The sequence below is a fragment of the Aedes aegypti genome, chromosome 3 (genome assembly GCF_002204515.2).
Source record: "Aedes aegypti strain LVP_AGWG chromosome 3, AaegL5.0 Primary Assembly, whole genome shotgun sequence".
NCBI classification, from domain to species: Eukaryota; Metazoa; Arthropoda; class Insecta; order Diptera; family Culicidae; genus Aedes; species Aedes aegypti.
The window spans coordinates 112,331,937-112,356,107 of record NC_035109.1 but is presented as its reverse complement, the minus strand read 5'-3'; the positions used below and the strand labels follow the sequence as shown (position 1 = coordinate 112,356,107).

General features: G+C 38.5%; 1 protein-coding gene across 1 annotated transcript in view; it reads left to right on the top strand.

Annotated features, from left to right (window-relative positions):
* The first annotated feature begins 337 nt into the window (after positions 1-337).
* Positions 338-24,171, top strand: part of LOC5575190 (cleavage and polyadenylation specificity factor subunit CG7185) — a 61,821-nt gene continuing 37,987 nt past the window's right edge. Inside the window, exon 1 of the mRNA XM_001655523.2 lies at positions 338-2,079. Coding sequence (XP_001655573.2) covers positions 1,380-2,079 — 700 coding nt within the window. The 5' untranslated portion in view covers positions 338-1,379. The remainder of the gene's footprint in view (positions 2,080-24,171) is intronic.

Sequence of the window (24,171 nt, the reverse complement as noted above, 5' to 3'; positions counted from 1 at the left end):
TCACCACCACAGAGCCGCCAAACGACGACGATCATGCTCACTTCTCAGAAAGTCCACAGTTGATCACACACCGGTCCCGTACCTGTCCAAGCCGGTAGCAGTAGCATGTCTGGTTACACGATATCGTCACCGTATCACATGCCACTCGGCTTCTCAACACAGGTGTCTTGGTTTGCTGTCCATACCGTCTGCCACATTCGTCGTCGTCGTCGTCGTCGAACTTCTCTCACTCTCCCAATAATGCTACACTCGGGCAGGTGAGAAACGTCTTGATGTTGTGTGGGTATTTTGGCCACGGCCAAAGGAATTCCGCTGAGGAAAAAATACACGTCGGCAGCCGCCAGCCATTCCAGAGTGAACTTGCACCGTGGTTAGACGCCTCGAAGTCGCGATCGCGTATCGGGATATTGCTGTTGCGTTTGAAGTGTTACGGAGTACGAACAGAGAAGAGAAGGGAAGGGAAGAAGCGAGCGGTAGAAACCAATGTAATATTGATCAGTTTTCGAGATTGGAACCGGATTCTAAGGGTGGTGATAGGAATTTGAATGCCAGAGGATTCCGGCAAGTGAGGAAACTGTCGACGTGTCGATTCGGGCCAAGAATATCTCCCCAATGGGACGTCGATTGTGAGGCGATCGCTTCGTAGTTGTGAACAAGAAATTGAGTGCCAAATCTGACCAGTTCCGTTTGTGCTGCAGTGAAAACACTCAAGTGCTTGATCCGGAGCTGTATTCACTGTTTGACGTGTGATCGAGTGTCGTCTTGAAGAAAGGAAAGATAACAGAGATAACCGTGTGAAGTGGGTGATTGTCTTGAATGTGAGATCTGAATCAATCATTTGTGAAGCAAAAGGCGAAAAAAGTCATAAAAGTGTGAGAAAAGAGATTCCAAGACCGAGGAAAAAGTCATTCAGCCATATTTAAGTTGCTTAACTTTTCGCCTGAATTGTGTCTTTCTCTAGCTTTGAGCTCAAGTCAGTTTCCAGTGTTGGTTTCCCAGTGGCACGATCGAAGGTGCGAAAGAGCGCGAAAGATACCGTGATCGGAATGTGGTGCCTTTGAGGTTTGCCATGACCAAGTGAGTGTGTTTACGTCCACGGAACGGATACGCGATAGTGTTGGTGTGCTGCCTTAAAGTGCATGGATTACGACGAGTGTGTGACCTGAACCCTTCGCCGGAGTCGTGATGATGTGATTTCTTTCTCTTCGTTTTCCCGAACGTTCTTGGAGTAGAATCTTCTCTTCTGAATATATTTCCTTTGCTGTAACCTGGACAAACACGTTCTGTCCCAAAAAAAAAGTAGAACGAGTTTTTTATTAGGCTGCCCCGTAGAAGAAGAGTGTAGTGCGTCTGCTCGAAGAAGAACCTTGGCCGCTCATATGAAAGAACGAAAAATGGGCGATTCGACGCCAATCTGTCGCTGTCGGGTACTTTATCTCGGAAGTGCCGTACCTCGGCAGAGCAAAGATGGGCTCCAGGGAATTCAGGAGCCTCTCCGAAGTCTATACCCCTCGGAAGGGGCTATCGGTGCCAAAGGAATCGACTCTTGGCTCAGCGTATGGTCCAACGGGATCTTGCTAGAGAATGTAGACGAGAATCGAAAGCAGGTCACTCGGTTCTTCCCAATCGATTCCCTGCATTATTGTGCAGCGGTTCGACAGGTTCTGATCCCAGAGCGGGGCAATAACAATCCGGAACCTAAATTTCTCCCCTTGGATTCGCCTTTCGCACGTACTCCCCGTGCTCAACATCCACCGATCTTTGCAGCGATCCTTCGTCGAACTACCGGGATCAAGGTGCTCGAGTGTCACACCTTCATCTGCAAGCGGGAAGCAGCGGCCAATGCGTTGGTGCGCTGTTGCTTCCATGCCTATGCGGACAATTCCTACGCACGGCAGCTGGAAGGATCCGGTAGTGGCAGCTCCAACAGTGTCTACGGAACGATCGGCGGTAAATCCAACGGAACGGCCGAAGGCGCATGGCGATCACGTGCCGGTAGTACGACCACGTTGAACAGCGTTGGCGTCAACAGTCGACAGGCAATTAACGGCGTTGGCGAAGCGTACACAGTGAAAAATCGTAAGTAATCTGCGTCATTTGACACCTCCCTCGAAACTTGTGATCAAGGAAGTTCGATCGAACTCACTGGGGCGTAACTGTTGGGGGGATCGAGAAACTAATTAAATCGAGTGACTGAGGGGCGAATTAGAACGGCGCTAATGGATTGATGACGGGTTTCCGCCCTGGCCGAGAAGAAGTCTCTCGCAGCGAAGCAATTAACCGGTTGCTGCCGGTGTGACATTAGCATACACGCTTTGCTTGGGGTTCTGCGGAACCAGTAAATTAGCCGCAATTTACTTCCCTCCCCTGTCGGGTAGGAAAGTGGCCTAGATTTCCCGCTGGTGACAGCACGCAATGCAAAAGGCAGCTGGTTTCGGGGTGAACTCCTCCGGCCTGCTGGACAAATCAAATGTTATGACATTTTCGACGGAGCACGTCTTCAATCTATCGAAACCACGTTCGGTAGCGAATTCGGTCACGTTCCGACAATGGTGACAGCTTGGCCTGTGGATGGATTGCTAGCGATTGCAGCTGGCTTTGTAAGGAATGGCAAATGGCATCGCCATCAGCGCTGGTTGACAGCAAACTTAATTTATGGTGATGGAATGCAAACCGTTTCGGGAGTAAAAGGTCAATTGTAATGATTTGTGCAATCATTTTACATTTGCGTGGATGCAATGTTTCAATTAGATGGAGGACGAAGAAAATTTGCAGATTTTGATCAGATTTTTTACAGATTTGTTCAGATTTTTTACAGATGAGTTGATTTCACCTGCTCATAAGAGAAAAAAAAACACGTTTTCAATTGTCTTAACCTAACTCAACCTAAATATATAACGCATTAATCGTGGCAATAGAAGATTGCAACGATTTCTGCCTGGAATTATTAATTATTTTATTGGACATTTGTTCCAATGTTTCAACATTGGATATTCTATGTAACTCATTAGTTCTATGCCAGGGAGCAAGCTTCAGAATCATTTTCAAAATTTTATTTTGAATTCTCTGCAGAGCATTTTTAGGTATTACAATACCTGATTTAATTATCAGCTTGGTATTTGTAGAATATGCAGAAGGTATTATTTGAGGTATTTTACCTCTTATGCAGGACTCATTCATACCTCATTCAGGTTGTAAGTATTGGGAATTATCTGGTATGGAATACCTCAATTTGGTATTCAGTAGTTATTTTCTTCTGCTCGGGTAGGTAAGACCATGCTAGGTCATATATTAACCTTGAAAAATAAGCAAGGGACATCAAATTTTATTATGACCTCACTTTGAAGCACGTTTGGATTAAATAGATTAATTGACAATTAATGTGAAAATTGTACAAAAAATGGCACAAATGTACATTCTGTCATTAAGTACCAATTTTGTCAAATTTCATAAATTGAATCGAGAGTTTGAAAAAGTGATACCCTTGGCCAAGCTCTATGCACACATAGCACACAATCACCAAACAAATAATTTAGGAGAACTACAACCTGCCAATAGGTGATAAATACACATCTAGCGATATCTCTTTAACAAAGTGTCCAAATGTGACCAGATATGTTCAGATCCAAAACAAAACTTATTTTAAAGTTATGAAAAGTGTAAAAAATGGGGAAGTTTGCCTGAAATTAATGTTAGTGTTGTTTGTCTTGAAACTACATTGCATTACATTGTCGCTTCAAGGACTAAACATTATTAACGCGGCCTTCCTTCAAGCCTTGGTAGAGTAGTATTACTTCAAGCTCAAGGATAAGTAGTTCTACTTATGAGCGGTTTCTTCACCACCGCTTAGGCCTGAAACCTAGTTACGGGTAAACGTGGTTTACGGCTTAAGCCAAGGTAAAGAAATCGGCCCTCAATCAATTGTATTCTGAAAGTCAAGGTTAGTTTCCACGATGCTTCATTTATCGTTATTATCAAATAGAAATAGCCATCGCTTAAAGTGCCAGATGGTTTATACCATGCTGACTCGAATTACCCGTACGCTTGGAAACCGGACACTGGCCTTAATTCAAAAAATAACGTTAAAAAGACGAGTGTCTGGCTTCTGTAGTGTCCGGAAATTTAAAGCAGCACGGTACATTTTATCAACACATGTAAAAAAAATTGAAATTTTGAAGGCGTAACCCGACCAGTGGATTACAATATTTTTTTACCCAGTTAGCCCTTTTTTCTAACAAAATATGTTATAATTTTGTCTTTTTAGTAGTTAAAGTAACAAAATATATAACACAATTGCCTCTACACTAAATAAAATTGAAACAAAATATGTGATAATTTCAACAAAAATGTAACTTGTTATGTGTCAAATCAAACAAAAATATAATTAATTTTGTTATTTTCCATAATAAAATTATATCAAAATTCGCGTTAATCAATTTTTTATAACAAATAGTTTTGTAATCATGTTTAAATTGAAAAAAATTGAAACAGCCTTTGTTATTATAACTGATTTTGTTTTAATTATGTTATAATATCCTCCATCAATTCAAAGTGCCTCTAACAAAAATGAAACTTAATTTATCTTAATATAAGTGTGCTACCATTTTGTTGTAATCTACTGGTCGGGAACTGACAAAATCATTATTTTTTATGCATCAACGATGTCCTTCAATACCGGAAGCTGATTTGGAATGTTACCAAATGTATACAACCATTCAATATTCTGTAGAATCAACATTTTCAACTTTTTTCGTATAGGATCAAGTGCTATTAGGCATTACCGAGCCGATTTTACTTTTAAATGTTTTTACAAACTTCATTTATAAATAGATAAATCAAAATAATCTTAATAGTTTGAAAATCATACTTTCTGTTGTTTGAAACATGATTTTCATATGCACTAACTAGGTGTACACTTCACGGAATTTCGCTTCTTCTGCTGTTTTGGTAAGAAAATTTAATTCAGTTGTACTTAAAAGAATATATATATAAAAATTCAAAAGAAGATGGTTCTTTGCTGAGAGGAATTATTGTGAAAAATGGTAAAAACGTGAATATTGGAAACTTTGGACGTCTATATTTCAGAAACTTTCAGTACTTTCAGGCCGAAAACATCACAATTTCAGTAAATACTTGCAGCAGGAATAGGACTGTTGCACATTGGTTGTTTGGGAATTCCACCGCATGATGGAGCTATCGCAGAAAACACTTTTTCTGATCCCTAAAATGTTTAATTTAAGGAAAATATTTTCCAAAATATTTGAAAACAAAAATCCATGTGCGAAACAAACAACTCGTGGAAATGCACCAATGTGTGAAAAAAAAATCACAAATCGATTCACTAGCATAAAAATTATAGCCCTTCAAATTCCCTGTCGTCATATTGACCCCAGTAAACAGACAAAGGATTAATTGACAAGACCACATTGAACCACATTTCCCAGTATTTTCACAGTTGTAAGAAACAAAACAGGTAACAGTTTAAAAATACTTCACACATCAAAAATTTGCAACTCGGATATGATGTTCTCTTGGAACTAAGTTGGATTCCTCACTTTTATTTACCAATCAGGAGAAACGACAGTTACTCTCAATGGTTTCGTGGATCCCCTGAGAATTCTTCGCGCCCCCTACGGGTCCGCGGACCACCGGTTGGGAAACCCTGCTCAAGGGTCATAGATACCTGTTTGTTTTATGCACTCGGGAAGTACATAAAAAATTTGTGTTTAAAAAGCCAGTACTAATTGTTTCCTTATTCTGTTTCTTTCTGGCCTACGTTCTAACTGAGTTGACACTTATCAACTGTGATCATTCTTTGAAAATTGACTTTTTTTTTGCATTCGTATGTCATGTGACAAATACGAATATACTCTATGCCAAGACCCTCAGCCAGGTCTTGCAGAATATCTGCACGTTTACCGCTGCCTCGATTTGGGTTCCAGAACTTGTAATCTTAAAACTTGTAATTACCAAATAAATCGGCTTCGTAATGCCTCAAAGCGCTTGAACCTGTATATTAACAGCTGATTTCTTCATCTTTTTGAATGAATCAATGTAATTTGATACATTTGAAAACAACTTCTGGTATTGAAAGGTATTAAAAAGAAACGATTTTTACGGCGTAACCGACATAACAAATAGGCATAATTTAACTTTGACTGACGATTTGTTTTAATCTGCCCAGAAGTGTAGAATAAGTATATAAACCATATGGCATTTAATGTTTTGATGGCTATTTTTATGCATTTATAACGGTAATAGGAGAACCGTGGTTTTATTATGAAATAGTCCTCTTAGCACACGCTGTCTTGCCACACAGTAGCCTATTCATTGAGGCTTCGAAAAATAAACCGAGTTTTATTTTTCAAACGAATTCACACAAGGTTAAAAAAAGTTAACTTATTTCGGAAAACTTCGAAATAAAAGTATTATACAACTTTCAAATTTTAATAGCAATGTCGTTTTCTTTAGACTACAATGTGTTACTGAGCTATAAATTGAACTATTGTATTGGACACTTTGAAAAAGTGTCAGCGGAAAAAATAAGCACCATGAAATCGATAGTTCTGCACTTGGATTCGCCCTATTGTTTATTATTGGCAATACCAAAGAAACATCCCTTGATTTCAACGTTGCATGTTTTGATATGAAATTAAAAAAAAGGCAAAATAAACGTTTCGCCTGACTCAGACGGGAACATTAAATCTTCGGGATGCATGTCTTGTATCTTACCTCGACACCAACTTGCATCTGTTAGAAGCGGTTGAATTAATTCCAATCGCTTTCTACAGCAAGATGTCAATGATTGCTTTCATACAAATGACATTATGTTCAAAATCAAAGACTTTGCACTTCAGAATCTAAAATTATTTACCTTTATAACCATGCCTTATAGTGGGTAAGCGTGACCATTTTACCATTTTTTGTTTGATCCATTACAAGCTTGAGCTAGATATACAGGAAATGTAATTTCCTAGATTTTTTGTTTCCTGGAAAATAGTTTTCTGTTTCCCGGAAATTCCCGGAAATTTTCATTCAAAGGATAGCCACTGTACGATTAACTTTTCATATTACGTGACTGGCAAAAAAAATCACTTTGTCATTTTTCATACAAAATGACCAAGTTTGGAATCTTGGATCTTGATTCCTAGAGCTCCGATGGATCTTTTCTACCGCCACTAGCAAATAACTTGAAATTTGTGCAGTAAAAACGCACACCATTTTGATCACACACTTTGAAGTTATCGCAAATGTCCCATATTGAAAGAAATGTTATCTTTTGATATATCTTGAAAAGTATGAACTTTACAGATTTTTTTTCTACATACTTGATTCTCTTGTTAAATCAAACTATTTTGCCAAAGGGTAGGGAGCCGGATCCTATTCATGGCACTTTTGATTCATTTCGGCAGTGAGGTTTTTTGAAAGTTACAGAGCTCATATTTGTCCAGTTATTTTCTAGTTGCGGTAAAAATTTCGGCCCAATCGGAGCTCTAGGAGGCAAGGTCCATGTCATTAAACTTGGTCATTTCGTATGGAAAACGGTAAAATGATCTTTTTTTATCGCCAGTCGCTGTATATCGGTCAATGTACTCAGTAAATATCAAACATTTCAGAAGTTTCTATCCATTTGGTCCTATAAAAGGTTGAGAAACCATAAGTCGATAAAATGCACAATGAATAAAATGTTTATGTTTTCGACAATGTTTATGTAGACAAAAGATTTGCCTATGATCAATCGGAATGAACTTTAGTGTGTTTTGTATAAAGGGCTTAGAAACATTTCTTGAATTTGAGCTTGAGCTTGAGCTTGATTAGCCACCCGTGGCCGCTACTCCAGAATCAGGTGTACTTACACAAGGAACCAACCAAATGATCGTTTTGGGCTAACAAACACCCTCAGTGTATAAGTGCTGATTATCTTCTATTTTTAGGCAACAATGGCGCCTACCACCTATGACGGGAAGGGGCTGAAATTGCAGATGCATTAAACTGGTTTCCACAGTAGACCGGATATACCCCTGCATCTACGCCACTTTATGTTAATGATTTTTCGTACAAAATGGCCAACATCAGAGTGCTATATATTCGCCGTTTCTCAACCGAACCTTTTCATTTCTTTCTGTAAAGAACTACAAACTATTTCAATTTTTGATAACTATTGAAAAAGTTCTGTGAAAACTATTGATTCAAAAGTTACAGATAGGTTAAGTGTTGCCAAAAAAGCACCAAAACACAGTGATGTAGCCGAAAAACTACGCCTCGAATCTTATTGGTGTCATCAGCGCATTTGTTCATTGAGTGAGTAAGGAACAAATGCGCTGTAAACACCAACATAATACGGCATGCAGTTTATCTGTTACGTCATTTTTTGTCTGGGTGTATTTTTTCTGTCAAAATTCAACTTATGTGTAACGTTTGAATCAATAGTTATCACACAACTTTCAACAAAATAGTTAAAAAAATGAAAGAAATTGTAGCTCATTACAGGGAAAAATGAAAAGATATAGGTCCCTGAAGATGATTATTTTATGTGTAAAATCAGCTTTGATACATTTTACATCCGATACTGTAAATTTACATATAAACTTCAAATGCGAAACATACTCAGTAGAATAAACCGCCGAACGCGCCCTCATTTTGCATAGCTTTTTCGGATACCAAATAGATCGAATGAAGTTCTTTACCATTCAATTCTAACTGGAATCTTTTGACAGTTACCGTAAAATAGGGTAACTTTGATAGCTTCATAGATGAAAATCTGATTATTTCTGCTTTCTTTTTATAAGATATTTTTATATTTTTAAAACAAGTGCAAATACCTTAGTTTTTGACAGCAGTTGAACGATTGCATTACGTTGCATTTTGAATGCACCGATAATATTTCATATTAATGAAGGTTGATTTTCGGTTTTGGGGCAAAATTGGAGAATATTTGTAAACATCGTGGATAAGATTTCATTCCTTAAGGTACAGAACTCATACAAAAAGTTACATAAAAAGTGTTTTAAATTGAAACAAGCATGACAAGCACCACTATTAGTTCAAAACTTTATTCCTGAATGAATATCGATTGATTCTCACGTTTAGACAATAAATTCAACATAAATCAACCATTTTTCGAACACGAAAATAAAAATTCCGAACAAATTCGAAACAATTTAGTAAATTATAAAAGGCGTTGCATACCTCTTAGAGAACCATAGTGAAAGTTGTTTTTTATCCCTAACTCGAAGGTCCCTTCAATGTCATGTTATGAAGAGTTAACAGTATGAAACTTTTTTCAAAATTATTGTGGCTATCAGATCTAGCCCGAAGTCTAGTTGGTCAAGTTCGAAGAAAGCTACTTACAGATCATGTGAGGAGCCATTCATAAACCACGTGATATGGAGAGGAGGAAGGGGGTGGCCAAATGATCACGAAAAGCCACGCTAGAGGGGGGGATTCAAAGTCAACCACGGGTTTTATCAGATTGAAGATAGTGCTGCCTTGACATATAATAGCCCAAGTAACCATGGAGCATTTAAAATAGCATATACACAGCATTATATGCGTTGGCACGGCAAAGCAATAAATGCTTATCAAGCGTATAGCTGTCATTAGTGCTTCCTCAATGCAGGTTTTGGCGAAATAACGGGCTGCTTCAATGCTACACCTTCAGGAACGTTGCATTTAACTGTCAAAAAAGTGTAACGCCTTGGTGGTGAGCGAAGAAAAAACTAAATGTTGACCCTCTCTCTTCTCTTTCTTTCGTGTCATGGTTTCTGTCCTTGGAGCTCATTGTTGTTGTGGTGAAGTTTTTCGCTCAGATTCCCGGATTGGGATTCGTAATGAGAATCTGGCGATTATAAGTTTTTTGATGGTGATGCTTCGCGCAGCAGGAACTGCTATGGAAGGTTGGGTGACGAGCGATAAATTTGTGCCCTACTTAAGCTAGCCCTTTTGAGGTTCGAAAATATTGTATAGCCAGAAAATCATCAATATACTGGCATGCATTAAAGAAAGTGAAAGAGGAAAGAGAGTGTATTTTGTAATTATCCGTGGTGTCTTGTACAGGTTGATTCAACTTATAATATGTTGCTTCCTTCGTAAAATGATAACATTCATTCTTAGCGTACACCTTCTGGAAAAATGGAAGTCTGGGAGGTGCAAATCACACATGAGCTAATTTCTTCCAAAACTCGAGAACCATTCGTGGCAACGTAGTTGTTGATGTTTTTCCGGTATTCTGCGAGGTTTTCCGTAAGTTCGAGTGCTTTGTGAAATCTCTTCTCGCATCAAGCCGCGAACAATTACGTCAGGCTACCGAAACAACATACACACAAACGAGCGATTGGTATGAAAGAGACGAAACGCTTTGTCAAATCGTAACATATATGCTTTACTCTTCTTTTTTGGCAATTGTATAGCAACAATCAAGCATCTCGGTTGCTCTGAGCAAAAAAAAGCTCTTGCAGTGGACATGCTTCTTAAGAACAGATTGATTTTAAATAGCAGTGCTTCTGCTGATTTGAGACGGCTAAGCAATCAAACTGCTTTGATATGACAGAAAGCATCTGAAATGTTGTAAGCAGTCTGCTGTGCTGCTTAGTGGTTACCTGGGAGTGTTTTAGGTTGAGTATTTTGGAGCTGTCATCCTCTTCCTATCCATTTTATTCAGATATTCTTCAAAAATTCTAATTCTACATAATTTTATGATAACTGGTCTTCAAAATTCTCATATTCCTCAACAATCTCAATTTTGTTGTTAACACTTCAGACGTCGCGCTGTTGTATTTTGTACAACACTGTCGAAAAAACCTCGCTATTCGTTCACAACAGCAGCGCGGTGGCAAACCGCGCGACGACTGAAAGGTTAAAACTCATAGGCTTTTTTCCGTGATTAAGGACGAAAATAATTATTGTTTCGAGTTTCAATCTACTACTCTTCGATTGTCTTCAGACGTATCAAGCTGGCTCTAACTTTAACTAGAAAAAAAACTTATCAGACGAAAGGATAAAGCTAGAGCAATCTCGATACGTCTTAAGGTGACTGAAGAGTAGCAGGATAATTTAGGACGGCACTATTCGACTATTTTCGGCAATCAATTTTCAAACGCCAAATACACATTTTTTTTATCAAAACACACCAATGAAAACATTCAGATAATTATTTGTTCTGTCAGCTTCCCACTGACGAGATTTCCGAGGTTAAACAAACAATTTCGCCAAAGATTGTGAACAATTCAAATGAATTTGCCTCAAAATGCGGCTGCTTTGGAGCTGCCGAAGAGTTCTTATGGAAAAGCTGCCGAAGAGCACTAGGGTACCGACAATAGTTACACTTACAAGACATATTCCAACCGTTGTAAAAACGTTTCCAAAAAGCTTTTAACAATTCTGTCTGTATGAATCAATAGAGGATTGAGCAGCGCAAAAATGTACACAGACAAATTAGTATCAGCAAACTAATTTGTCTGTGTACATTTGAGAAAATTGCAAAAGTAGCACGACACTGGCTTAGAATGACGAAAATTGACGTATTAATTTTCCCAGGTCGAAACGCATGACGATAATTAAGCTGGTACCATCCTTTTTTACCGATAGAAGCCAATATGTTTTCACTTTATACGTTGCACGGTGATTTACCCTGATTAGTGGTAATCTTAATTTTGTCAAACGCAATCATACTTTAGAATTTCCTTATTATGCCAACTGTCAACCAACCGCTGTAATTCTTGTAATAAAACGTAGGTAGAGATATTTTTGAAAAAAGTGAATAAACCTCCAAAACTAATGATGGATATTAGTGGATGAATAATTGAAAATGTGTGTATGGAATTGTAGAGGAAATGTTGGGTAATTTTCTGTAGGTATTTGAAAAAATCCCCTTGAAGAGGGGTGGTATTGCCCAAAACCACGCAGGGCGACGAGGGGGCGAAGGGGACTGAAATGTTAGAATAAATAACTATGTGGCTTAAGGAGGACCCCTTAGTTTTCAATTTAATTTGAAGCGCATGATACATCTTACTTGCTTAACAATTGCACCTATATTTTACTTCTTTTTGGCATTACGTCTCTACTGAGACAAAGCATGCTTCTCAGCTTGTGTCCTTCCACAGTTATTAACTGAGAACTTTGTTTGTCGATTGACCATGCGTATCGTATCACAAGGCAAGCACAAATATACTTTATGCCCTGGGAAGTCGAACAAATCGCCATTATGAAAAGATCTTCGACCGGTTGGATTCGAAACCACGACCCTCAGCTAGGTCTTGCTGAATAGCTGCGCGTTTCCGGCTACGGCTATCTGGGCCTCTGAATTCACCTACATAGTCCTATCATCTGATTACGAAATCACATCCGCTCCATGGCTTTAAAAATGTAAAAAAACGATTAGGTACTCCACAATCAAGCAGTTAATCATTCTCAACCCCGACTAATTTACGACCGAAAATTTCACTGCCCATGTTTCGAACCGGCTAACCAACTCGTTAACTAAAGTAGTGTGTCGCAAATGAACCCCCCGCAAAAAACATACACATTCGTCGACCCTCCATTGGCGCGTCGTCGTCGTAGCAAGATAAGCTCTCCAGCTCCAGGTTCAACAAACTTTGAAGCGGCCCAAATTTGAAACGCCTTTAGGAAAAATTTAAGCCCCTGCTCCACGATTTGCAAACGACGACGGCGACTGCGACGATGACGACTTTGGCATAAGAGATCCGTTTTGGCAGAGAGACTTTCTTGCTTAACACACTCATCGGCGTGCTTCCAGTTTCCGCTTTGCGAAATGCTTTCTCTTTCGGCGATGCACAGTGGTTCAGCCCGCAGGGCAAACATCGAAAGTCAAGTTGTCTTGATGTAGAAAAATAATTTTAATTGACGTTCCTGTAAAGCCATAAATAATGGAGCAAATTTTGTGTTTTTTTTTTATATTAGAAAACAAATCGGCATTTTGATTATAGTGAGCATGAAAAGTTTACGTTTTTTAATATTTCAGTAGACTAGTCATTTATAAAAGATTTCAGATATTGTATAAAACTATTTATGATATGCTCCGTAGAACATATGGGTCCACTGCACACTCAATCTGTTCGGTAAAAATAACTGGGTTTTGGAACTACCGAAAAAGTCAGTAAACTAAAATTAAATGTCAGAAATCGAAAAACAGAGATTTTGTACTGAAATTTTGCAGAGAGCTTTCTTTTTATATCATATATCGATAAAAAATAAAATATGGTGAAATTTGCTTTTCAATTAGGCGTGGCGACAGTTTTCATTTTACTGACTTTTTCGGTAATTCCAAAACCCAGTAAAATTTTACCGACCCCAGTAATTTAATCTAAGTGTGTGTGCGCGATTGGCTCACTGCATCATTCGTCGCTGTTCGTGTTGGGGATTAATTGATCTTCACCGGGTGGCCCCTCTTGATGGCGAAGCTCTCATTCGGGCGACTTACATCGGGTTTTCTGCATTGGGGTATTGTTTGGTGGGTTTTTGGCTTCGCCTTTTGCTCTCCGAGCTCTTCACACGCCACCGTCAATTAGGCTGCGGATAAGCTCGAGAAATTCACCCTTCAACAGTCAACTGCGAATTCCTCCGCTGAATACCTTTGCATGGCGTGGTGGCGCGGTTTTTGTCTAGCGCCAGTCAGTGTGGGTAAACTTTCATCTACCGAGCGAAGGTGCGAACCTTTGCGAAGATGAATCAGATGGCGAAGGGAGACAGGGTGGTAGGGATTTGTTTCGGTGACGTATGTTCAAGAGCTTGCAATTGTGTGTCTTTTGGAAAAAGAGAAGATCAAAGTGTATCAAATTATATGTTGGGGATTGATCGTCAATAGGCTGATGAACTGAGTTGACATTTACAAACAGGCACAGCACACCAATAATGCAGGCAAGTGACATCAATTGAAATTGTGTGCGCTTTCAAACTGCAAATCATGATTTAGGCTTTTCTGAAATTCCAATATAAATTCACTTCACATTTTTGTATTGCCCCTTGCTTCAACAATGGAATTTGTTTTAGTTTAGTGAGAAAAAACTTCTCGAAGATCACGAACTTCTTCTCAGACATCTTGAAGAGAAGAAGCACAAATTTATTACTTATGGCGACAAAACTGAACATTTGTTCAAAGTTGTCTTGAAAGGTCTCTCAAGTGACTATAAATCACCTGAAGAGATCAAAAATGGAATAAATGATTTACTTGTATTTTCCCCAGTCCAAGTAATCATTATGAAAAAGAGAACCCAATCTGGCATTGTTCGGAAAGGGCTTTCCAAACAATATTATTTAGTTCACTTAAACAAAAAAGATCGAAATAATATTAAAACTTGAGAAAAAGCAAGACTTATATTCAATGTTCGTGTGACATGGGAACATTTCCAGAAGCCTGGAGGAAATTTCCAGAACCCCACTCGGTGACGTCGGTGCCAAAAGTGGGGTGATGGAACAAAACATTCCTGCATGGATGCAAAATGCATAATTTGCGGAGGTTCTTCTTACGCTAAGGAGGTCTGTCCTGTGAAGGTAGATACCGATAAGTTTATATGCGAGGGCAATCATAAGTCTAACTTTTGGGCTTGCCCTTCGTGTAGGTGAGTCGTCGAGGCTCGTACCAGGTAGATGAACGGTAATGTCCGTTACGATAACGGTCGTTTCCGGAATTCTCCTGGTAGAGTATCGAATAATACTCATTTTTCAGTTAACGATCGCTTGATTAGGAATAATAAGGTGGATTTGGTGGATGCTCATTCACATTCTTATTTTAATCCGTCGGGTAGCCGTTCGAATCTTTTAATTTCGAATGTATCTACCCACGGAAAATCCTTTGCCGATATTGTAGCAGGTAATTTGAACTTCTCCCATTTCATACTACGTTGTTTCAAATCGAATGGGAAACATTCCTGCCGCCACAGGAAACTTCTACTCCGTCTCTTCGTCTACCGAAAATTCCAACGGAAAATCTACAGATAATGTACCCACTTCAAGTGATATGTCTGCCTCTGATTTTATTTTTCTAACTGAACAATTGAATCCAGTGAATCAATTGTCACCCAACACGGAATAACAAAGACATTGTCATCTCCTTCTCTTGTTGCAACAATTTTATTCCGTAACATCAGTTTATCATCACTTGAACAGAATATGACAATGATCGATCATTACGAGCGCAGCGATTTTCTGGGCTTCGCATTGCAATTTTCGAGAGCTTTCTCCGCGTTGGCAAACATTAGCACATTATCGAATAACATCCATAAGACAAATATGGTTTTTTGTTTGAAATAACTGATTAATCCAGAGTTGAAAAGGTTGCAACAATGTTGCGCCCTGTGATTGTCATGACAATTTTGCTTTTGATTGTATCCTTATTCGCAACAGATGGGACACACGGTTGTGAGCGAGCTTGCTTTGTTGTTTGTTTTTCATCTGTTTTGATGACAATTTGATTCACTGATTGAATCTAATGATTGATGCAATGTTCAAAGCCCCCACTATGACTGCGGCAGCCTAAGTTGGTATAAAATTTACTAATCAAGGAAATTTCCATTACGAAAAGATCCTGGATCGACCGGGAATCGAACCTAGACACCTTCAGCATGGCTTTGCTTTGAAGCCGCGGACTCTAACCACTCGGCTAAGGAAGGACGGCTTAGTTGATATATTTAACAAATATTTTCAATTAGCATATTTTTCTTACAAATGGAAAACTGCTAAGGTTGTACCAATTTTAAAACCAGACATAAATCCTGCAGAAGCTTCTAGCTATCGTTCAATCAGCTTGCTTTCCTCCAACAGTAAACTTTTTGAAAATGTCATTTTGAACAGATTGATGGTCTTCATCAACGAAAATTTAATTTTTACCAATGAACAGTTCTGATTCTGCTATGGACATTCGACCACTCATCAACTTTTACGTGTAACAAATTTGATCCGTTCCAACAAATCTGAAGACTTTTCTACTGGTCTTGCTCTTCTAGACATAGAAAAAGCATTCGACAGTGTTTGGCATGAAGGCTTGGTTGTAAAATTAAAAATCTTTAATTCTCCAACATACATTGTTAGAATAATTCAAAGTTATCTGTCAAATCGTACACTTCAGGTTAATTATCACAACTCCAGGTCTGAAAGACTTCCTGTAAAAGTTGGTGTTCCCCAAGGCAGCATTTAGGGACCAATATTATACAATATTTTCACATCTGACTTACCTGAGTTACCTCAGGGATGTCAAAAATCTTTGTTTGCGGATGACACAGGCCTCTCCGCCAAAGGACGAAGTCTGCGTGTCATCTGTAGTCGATTGCAAAAAAGTTTGGATATTTTTTCTTCATACTTGCAAAAATGGAAGATTTCTCCTAATGCTTCCAAAACTCAACTAATAATATTCCCACATAAACCAAAAGCTCTTTATTTGAAACCTTCAAGTAGACATGTTGTCACGATGAGAGGGGTTCCAATAAATTGGTCAGATGAAATTAAGTATCTAGGGCTCATGCTAGATAAGAATTTAGCTTTCAAAAATCACATTGAGGGCATTCAATCCAAATGTAACAAATATGTAAATATCTCTATCCCCTTATTAATAGAATCAACTCACCTGTTAAAAACCTGAACTGCAACGGCAAATGAAATGTAATATGTTGTTTTTAAAAATGTTAATAAAATCTTAAATTTGTTTTACCAAATACATAAGTTGAAATCCAGGACGTAACCTAAATCCTGATAACCTCGATCTTTCGCCCAGAAGAACTGCCTCAATTCTGAATCTCGTCATTCCAGTCCATTCCTCCCGACAGGTTTCGCTTCAACCAGTTAAAGTCCTGTTCTTTACGCTGCTATCGTGTACAAATCGCCATGTTTCTGTACCGGACCAGCAACATACGCATTTAAATCTACATCAACTCCCGGATAACGGCCCTCCACGGGACGGGATGGAATCGAGTGCAGGCACATTTAAAACCATCTAACGTGGGTAGCCCTGACTCGATTAACTCTGTGTGAGTTGATTCTGCTTGCGCATCCGACTTGAGCTCCATCCAAGGCGTGTCATAATTGCGATTCTGTTTAATAGCAGCATTCGCTAAACTTTTCGCCACGTTTTGGATTCCGGAGTGGCAGGGTGCCCTCCCTGGCACTGGAGCCGGTAATCCGTCAATCCGTTTGAAGTGCGAGGAGGTTTCCCTCCCAACGTTTCTCGAAAAGGGGAACAGTTAATTAAATTAACCTATTCTGCGATGGGTGCGAGACAGCACTGCCCATATTTACATAATCGACGTTACCGCCAGCACTATCATTGGTGGGAAGATGCTTTTTTGTGTTCCCGGCTGCATTATTGCTTCTGTTAACAATTTCAATCAAATTATTTGTGCTAATTCTGAAGTTGACTTGCAAAGGATTTTTGTTCCATGCCATACTTTTGTCAACTGAAAACCTATACATAATTTTATCTGACCAATTAGCTGGTCACTGTCATAGCAATTTGGTTTCTTCGCTAGACTATCCAAACAAAGACTATACAAAATGGATAAATTGATGTATGTTTTCCTCTAATAATTCAAAAATTTTCGACCAAATAAGTGCCCAAAGAGGCGAAGAGTGCATACCAATGATATATGTAATACATTTTAATCATATTGGCGCTTACGTCAACTATGCGAAGACGAACAACAGCAGGGCAGTAACTGGTTGAAGACGAGTTGGCGAGGTTTGGTGCAAAGCCGATGGGTACGGTAAATCTGGTGTCCAATGAAAATGGGATGTGGTTGGTAGCTAATGTTTGGCATGGAGAAAGATTTTTGTTGGTAGATTTGTTTTTGTTCCGTGACTACTTTTGTCGAGTGGAAATGGAACGACAATTCGGGAAACTGGTTGAAAGGTAATAAGAGCTACGCTATCAGCGCAGTAAAGTGGAGTGAGAACCGGGTCAGGTTTTCATCATTCGAATGATTAAGGGGATTTGTTTAGCGAAGCGGAATTAAAGTCAAATCTTAAAGTGTAAATAAAATAGCGTGAGAAAAGATCATTGCTCTGCAATAAGGGTATGCGATATGGATTTTTTCCATGTCGATACGATACGAAACGATACGCGGAATATGTTGCGCTGATAATGACGAAACGAAACGAAATTTAAAAATGTTTCGTGTAACTCGATACGAAATCAATTATCTCACGGAATTTTTCGAAACGAAACGAAATTTTTGAGTTTGTTTCGCGGAATACACGTTTATGTTTTTTTTTTCTTGTCAAAAGCTGGAAATTTTGCAAAAGGCTTAAAAAAACGTCTTTTTAAATCCTCTACCATATGGAAACCTTAGTGTTGCTCAGCGGAATCCTTACATGATTTGGTAAGACTCTTGTTTGTTTGAAATCTTCTTACAGTTAACTCTCTCTTACTCGATATTCCGTTAGATATATCGAGTTAGAGATCCATAGTAAAAGTTGGTTTTCATGGCTAACTCGATGGTCCCTTGGATCGCAGTTGCATTGGTCTTGTGTTCTGTAACTCGATACCTCCCTATTTCGATGGTCCCTTCAATATCGAGTAAAGGAGAGTTGACAATAATAACTTTATAAGGTTTCCTTTCAACATATCTGACATTCACACAAGGGAATGAGTGGGTTTAATTCAAATGTTACAACTAAGAAGTAGATCGATAAGCAGTTACAAACATTTAAAACAATCTCAAAAATATTGAGTGGAGCCCAAAATCAATTAATTTTTAAAAATGCCTTACAATTTGTTTAATTATGTGGATGTGATGTTATGCCAATACATATATACCATAAAACATGGAATAATGATTTTCATTGTTTTGTTTTTGCTGTACTGTATGCTTCGTGGCTTGAATGATTGTGATTGGGGACACAAGTCGATAAGTGATCATGAAAACACTAAACTGAGATGCAGACTCTGTCCCAGTTGGAACATAACGCCAGAAATAAGAAGAAAAATAAGTAGAACAGAGGAATCACTGGAATATTTGCTTTAGTATATACTGGAGTATTGAATTAAATTACATTTTAAAGAATCCTTCAACACATACCTAAGAAATCAATCAAATTAAATTTAAAAGAACTGCAAGTGTAATAAATTCCAAGAGATATTGTGGCAGCAACTTAACCAGGATTGCCTGCTGTGGTTAATTTAGAAGTTCCAAATAAATTTTCTGGAAAAGCCTTGCATAAACTGTGAATTAATTCTTGGAGGGATCACACTGGATGAGTAAACCTTGCAGAAAAATACTGAAGGTATTTCTATTATTTTGTAGAGCAAATAGTGGGGAAATGATCCTATTCCAAAATCTGTGAAGGTATTACTGGAAGAATTAAGGACTGTTAATATTATCCATTTTCCGATTCTTTGTTTAAAACTGACTACAAAATCACATTTTCACTAAATTTTGAGCCTCGAGAGTATTTTAAAAATATTTGAAAATTTCGAAAAAAAAAGTTTTGAACCTGGACTACAAAGCATAGAGTAACCAAAAAAAAGATTGACAAGTTCACTCATGTTTGTTCAGACAATCCGTCTTTCAATGAGCTAAATTCAATGCTTGTTTTTTATTTCTCGAGATTTAGATGTGCAAAAATCGAAAAAAAAGTGTTGCGCTTTTCCATTATGAAATATACCACACCAAACTTGAATCAAAATCCGGAACCAATTTTGATGATGCATGCAATGCATGAATTAAATTTATAACTGATAGTGTGATAACTATGTGATTTTTCCTAAAAAAAAAATCTCCAAAATCGATCGAAAGATGGCGAAACTAGAGAAATTTGAAACTTTGATGTCGGTATTGAAAAGGTTAAAACCTTTGCCTTGAGGTTTTTTGCTTCCAATATATGGTATATTGTGATGGTATATTATCAATATTAAACAATTCGAAAAAATCGCTTTTTTTTATTTGGGGTTCATGCGGAAATTATGTCACGTTATAAGAGGAGAGAGGAGTTGGTGGTGTGGTACAGGGTGAATAAACCTAGATTCATTTTTCGATATAAAATAATGTACGCATCTTCCTTGTTTGAGGTGAATATAAATCGAAGGCATACCTTAGAATTTCAAGAGCACAAATCTAACGAACCCGACAGCGGTTGAAGCTGAATACGTGATCGATTGGCCAACGAGTAACCAATCGATAGAGTTTTCAGCTTGAATGGACGCCTAGTTCTTTAGATTTGTGCTCTTGAAGATTTGAGGTGTAGCTTTGGATCACCCAAATCAACGCGATTTTTTACGGCGACTGCGACAAACACTCGCTGCTACATGTAGAGTTTATGACATATATGACACAACAACGAAATCGCGGCGATTTTTCATCGCCGTTGCGGAAAAAATCGCGTTGATTTGGGAGAGCCTTTACTCATGTGGCGTGAATAATTGATGCGTGCTATTAGTTTTCTCTTCTATTCTGCCGCTGTTTTTATGCAGAGTTAAAAGTGACGTCACAGCGGGAAAGCAAGAGAGAGAACTAATGCGCGCATCAATAATCTGCACTACATGAGCAAATCCAGAACATCAGGGACTCACGCTCCGCAGATTTTTTTGACATTTGTGTACAAACAATTTATGCGATATATTAACGGATTTGTTCAAAAGGACACGCGATGTTCCCCGGAGGAAACGAACAACCGTGGTTTTGCCCTCAGCTTCCTTATGGAAGATAACATAGCGGTAGTTCATCAAACGCAGTTGTTCTTTTCCTGGGCTATTCGCCGCGAGGAGTTTAGGGCAAATAGGCGTTTTTATAAACATTTAGACAGCAGTGCAGTTTAACATATCCTGCTGACCAGTCAATACTACAGTCACCCCACAGTTATGGATAGCACACAGATATAGATCAAAGTTGGATTAAACGGAGAATATCCCAACAAATGGAGTTGCAATTACGCAGAACCCATTTTACCTCCGCGTACCATAAATCTATACAACATCGCAATCAACAATAACATGCTTAAACACATTTGTTCCGTTCGTAGGGCATTGAAACCCATACCACAGTTATGAATCTAAGGCAAGACGATTCCTATGGAAACGCCAAAACGTATGCTTTCACTGCCACACCATTCGTTTGCATCGCAGATAATTTGCTGTTATAGTGTTCTGATCCATGATATGAGTCGATTTGATCCATAATACAGACTCATTTTTAACTGTAGCTAGAAATAGAAGCGAGCACTTTGCCTTTTTTGTCCGAAATTAAACTCGAATTTCGCGAAATTCCGTTTTATTCCGTTTGTTTTCAATTTTCCGTGGAAATATTTTTACAATTTGGCGAAACGAAACGAAATAGCAAAATACAAATTTCGCCTGTATGAGTTCCGTGGAATTCCGCGGAATTTCGTTTCGAAGCGTATTTGACGGAATCATTCGGTATTTCGCATACCCTTACTCTGCAACACAAAAGCACGGGCAATAAAGCAGTGTTTTCCCTTTAAGAAAAATGGTATTTTTTCAACCATAAAGTTTGAGCTACTTGCAACAAAGTAGCCAGTTTCCGTTACAGCCAAAGTTCTGTGATTCACGTAATATTAAGGAATTTCCTCAACGACCGCTTATAATTGAAAACGCTGTAACGCTGTTTTATATACAGTCGACTCTCCACATCTCGATTTTCTACATCTCGATATCTCTCCCTATGTCGATGATTTTTTCGGTCCCTTCAATCTGCAAACATTTTCACTCTCCATATCTCGATATCCTCCTTATCTCGATATCTCCCTATCTCGATGTGATTGTCGTTCCCAATTTTCTCTCCGTATGTCGATATGCCCACTATCAAAGGCTACTAGACTAGATTTTAGAGATTCAAAACAATTTGCGAAGATGAAATGACATCTGTTTGTTTTTGATTTTCCTGGCAACGGAGTGATTTGCAATCTAGTATTCGTTAAAAATTTGTTCTATGTCTCGATCTCTCCCTATCTCGATGGTCCCTTCGATATCGAGATGTGGAGAGGCGACTGTATTATCCGTGTGCGTGATGCTCGGAAAGAAAACGATTACTTTGATTGTGATGTGCAAGATAATTTGCGCTGCGCTGTGAGCAAATGTCATGCATTTGCTACAAATGAATTTCAAGGGAATCTACATGGTTTATGACGTGTAGGAATGGAGGAGGATGTCCGTAGATCTAAATGATCATTATATCATTATAATGTTGAAGTGTTGTATTTTGACCACTCACTATGTCGCAGTGAACCGAAACTTTCTATGATATTCCAAGCCAATCATCAAGAAACTTTTTGTTCTTCGTTCAACAATTTCTTCAAATGTTTAATCAGGCATTTCTGCAATAATTTATCCCGGAATTTCACAAAGAATTTCTCCAGGAATTCCTCCAGAAATTTTAATACAGATTTTCTAAACACGCCCACTTTTTCCTCTAGCAATCTCGAGAAATTCTAGCAAAAATATAACAATTTTTCATGGTTTTATTAAGAATCTTCAGCAAATTTCTCAATCTTATGTACTCCTCTATAAATTCTTCTCGTGATTTCAAAAAAATCGTAAAAAGTTTTCAAACAAGTTACCCTAGAACTCCTTTTAGCATTCTTTAGAAAGTAGCTGTATTAATAACTTCAGGCATTCCTCCTGAATTTCCTTCCATAGATTCCACCAAGGATTATATTCGCTAAAGATTTCTCTGAAGATTTCTGGTGAAAAGCATTGAGGGATTTGTCCACAGATATTATATGAAATATCCCTGAAAATTCTTTTATTTTTTTCAAGCTTCAATCGTCGTGCGTTTGTATTTTGTACAACACTGTTGAAAAAAACTCGGTTTTTCACGGCAGAACTGCCAATAAATTTCCGGTGGAGCTCCAGATGAACTTTGGATGAATTGCTGGAAAAACTCTGGAGATATTCCCAGATCAATTGTGGAGGAATTCCCTAAGTAATTGTGGAGGATTTCTGGAGGAACTCTGGAGTAAGTCCGGGAGGAAATCTGAAGGAAAATTCAGAGAAACTCCAGAGGAATTTCTGGAGGAACCCCGGAAGAATTTCTGGAGAAACTACGATGAAATTACTGGAGGTATTTTTGAAAGTGAGGAATCCGTAGGGATTTCAGATGGAACTCTGAAGGGATTCTAGGAGAAACTCGTAAGAAATTCCTGGACGAATTTCGGAGAATTTCTTGGATAAACTCTGGAGAATTTCCCGAGGAATTACTGGCGGATTCCTTGGAAAAACTCTGATTAAATTCATGGAGGAACTATGGCGAAAATCCGAAGATATTCCCGGTGGAGCTCCAAAGGAATTTCCGAAGGAGCTCCCAGTGGAGCTAGAATGGAATTCCCGATTGAGCCGTCCAGAAATTCTTCGGGAGATTTTTTCCGAGAATTCCTCCGGGATTTTCTTCAGCAATTCCTCTGTGGATTTCGTTCAAGATTTGCACCAAGAATTCCTCAGTGGATTTCGGATAGCAATTTCAGCGGGGATTTGGTCCAGGATTTTCTCTGTGGATTTCGTCCAGAAATTCATTAAGGAATTCCTATGAGGATATTCTCCAGAAATTCTTTCGGGGATTTTTCCACAGAATTTTTCAGGAGAGTTCCTCAAGGAATTTTTCTAAGGATTTAAACCAAGAATTCCTCTGGAGTTTCCTTAGGGGATTTCAAAGATTCCTCCGGCGATATCCCAGGAACTCCTTTGGGATTTTTTTTCCAGGAATTTCTCAGAGGATTTTCAAAAGCTATTACTCTAGGGATTTAGTCCAGGAATTTTCCGGGGATTTTCTTCGAGAATTTTTCTGGGGATTTCTCCAAGAAGCACTTCCGAGGACTTCCTCCCGAAAATCCTCTTGGTATTTTCTTCGGGATTTCTTCTGGGGATTTCATCTAGAAAATTCTTCAGGAATTTTGCCAAGGAATTCTTCTGAGAATTTCTTTCAGAAACTTCTCTGGCAATTTTCTCTAGGTATTCTTCAGTCGATTTCATCCAAAAAAAAAACTTCCAGGAGTTGTACTCCTGAAGTACCTCCAAAGATTTCATTAGAGATTTTCTCCAGGATTTCGTCCAGAAATTAACTGAGAAATTCCTTCCGGGATTTTTAGAAAATTTCTCCTGAGATTGCTTCGGGGAATCCATCTAGGAGTTCCTCCGAGGATATCATCTGGTGATTTGCTTTGGTAAATCCTGAAAGAATTCCTTCGGGGATTTTCCCCAAGAACTCCTCCGAGATTTTC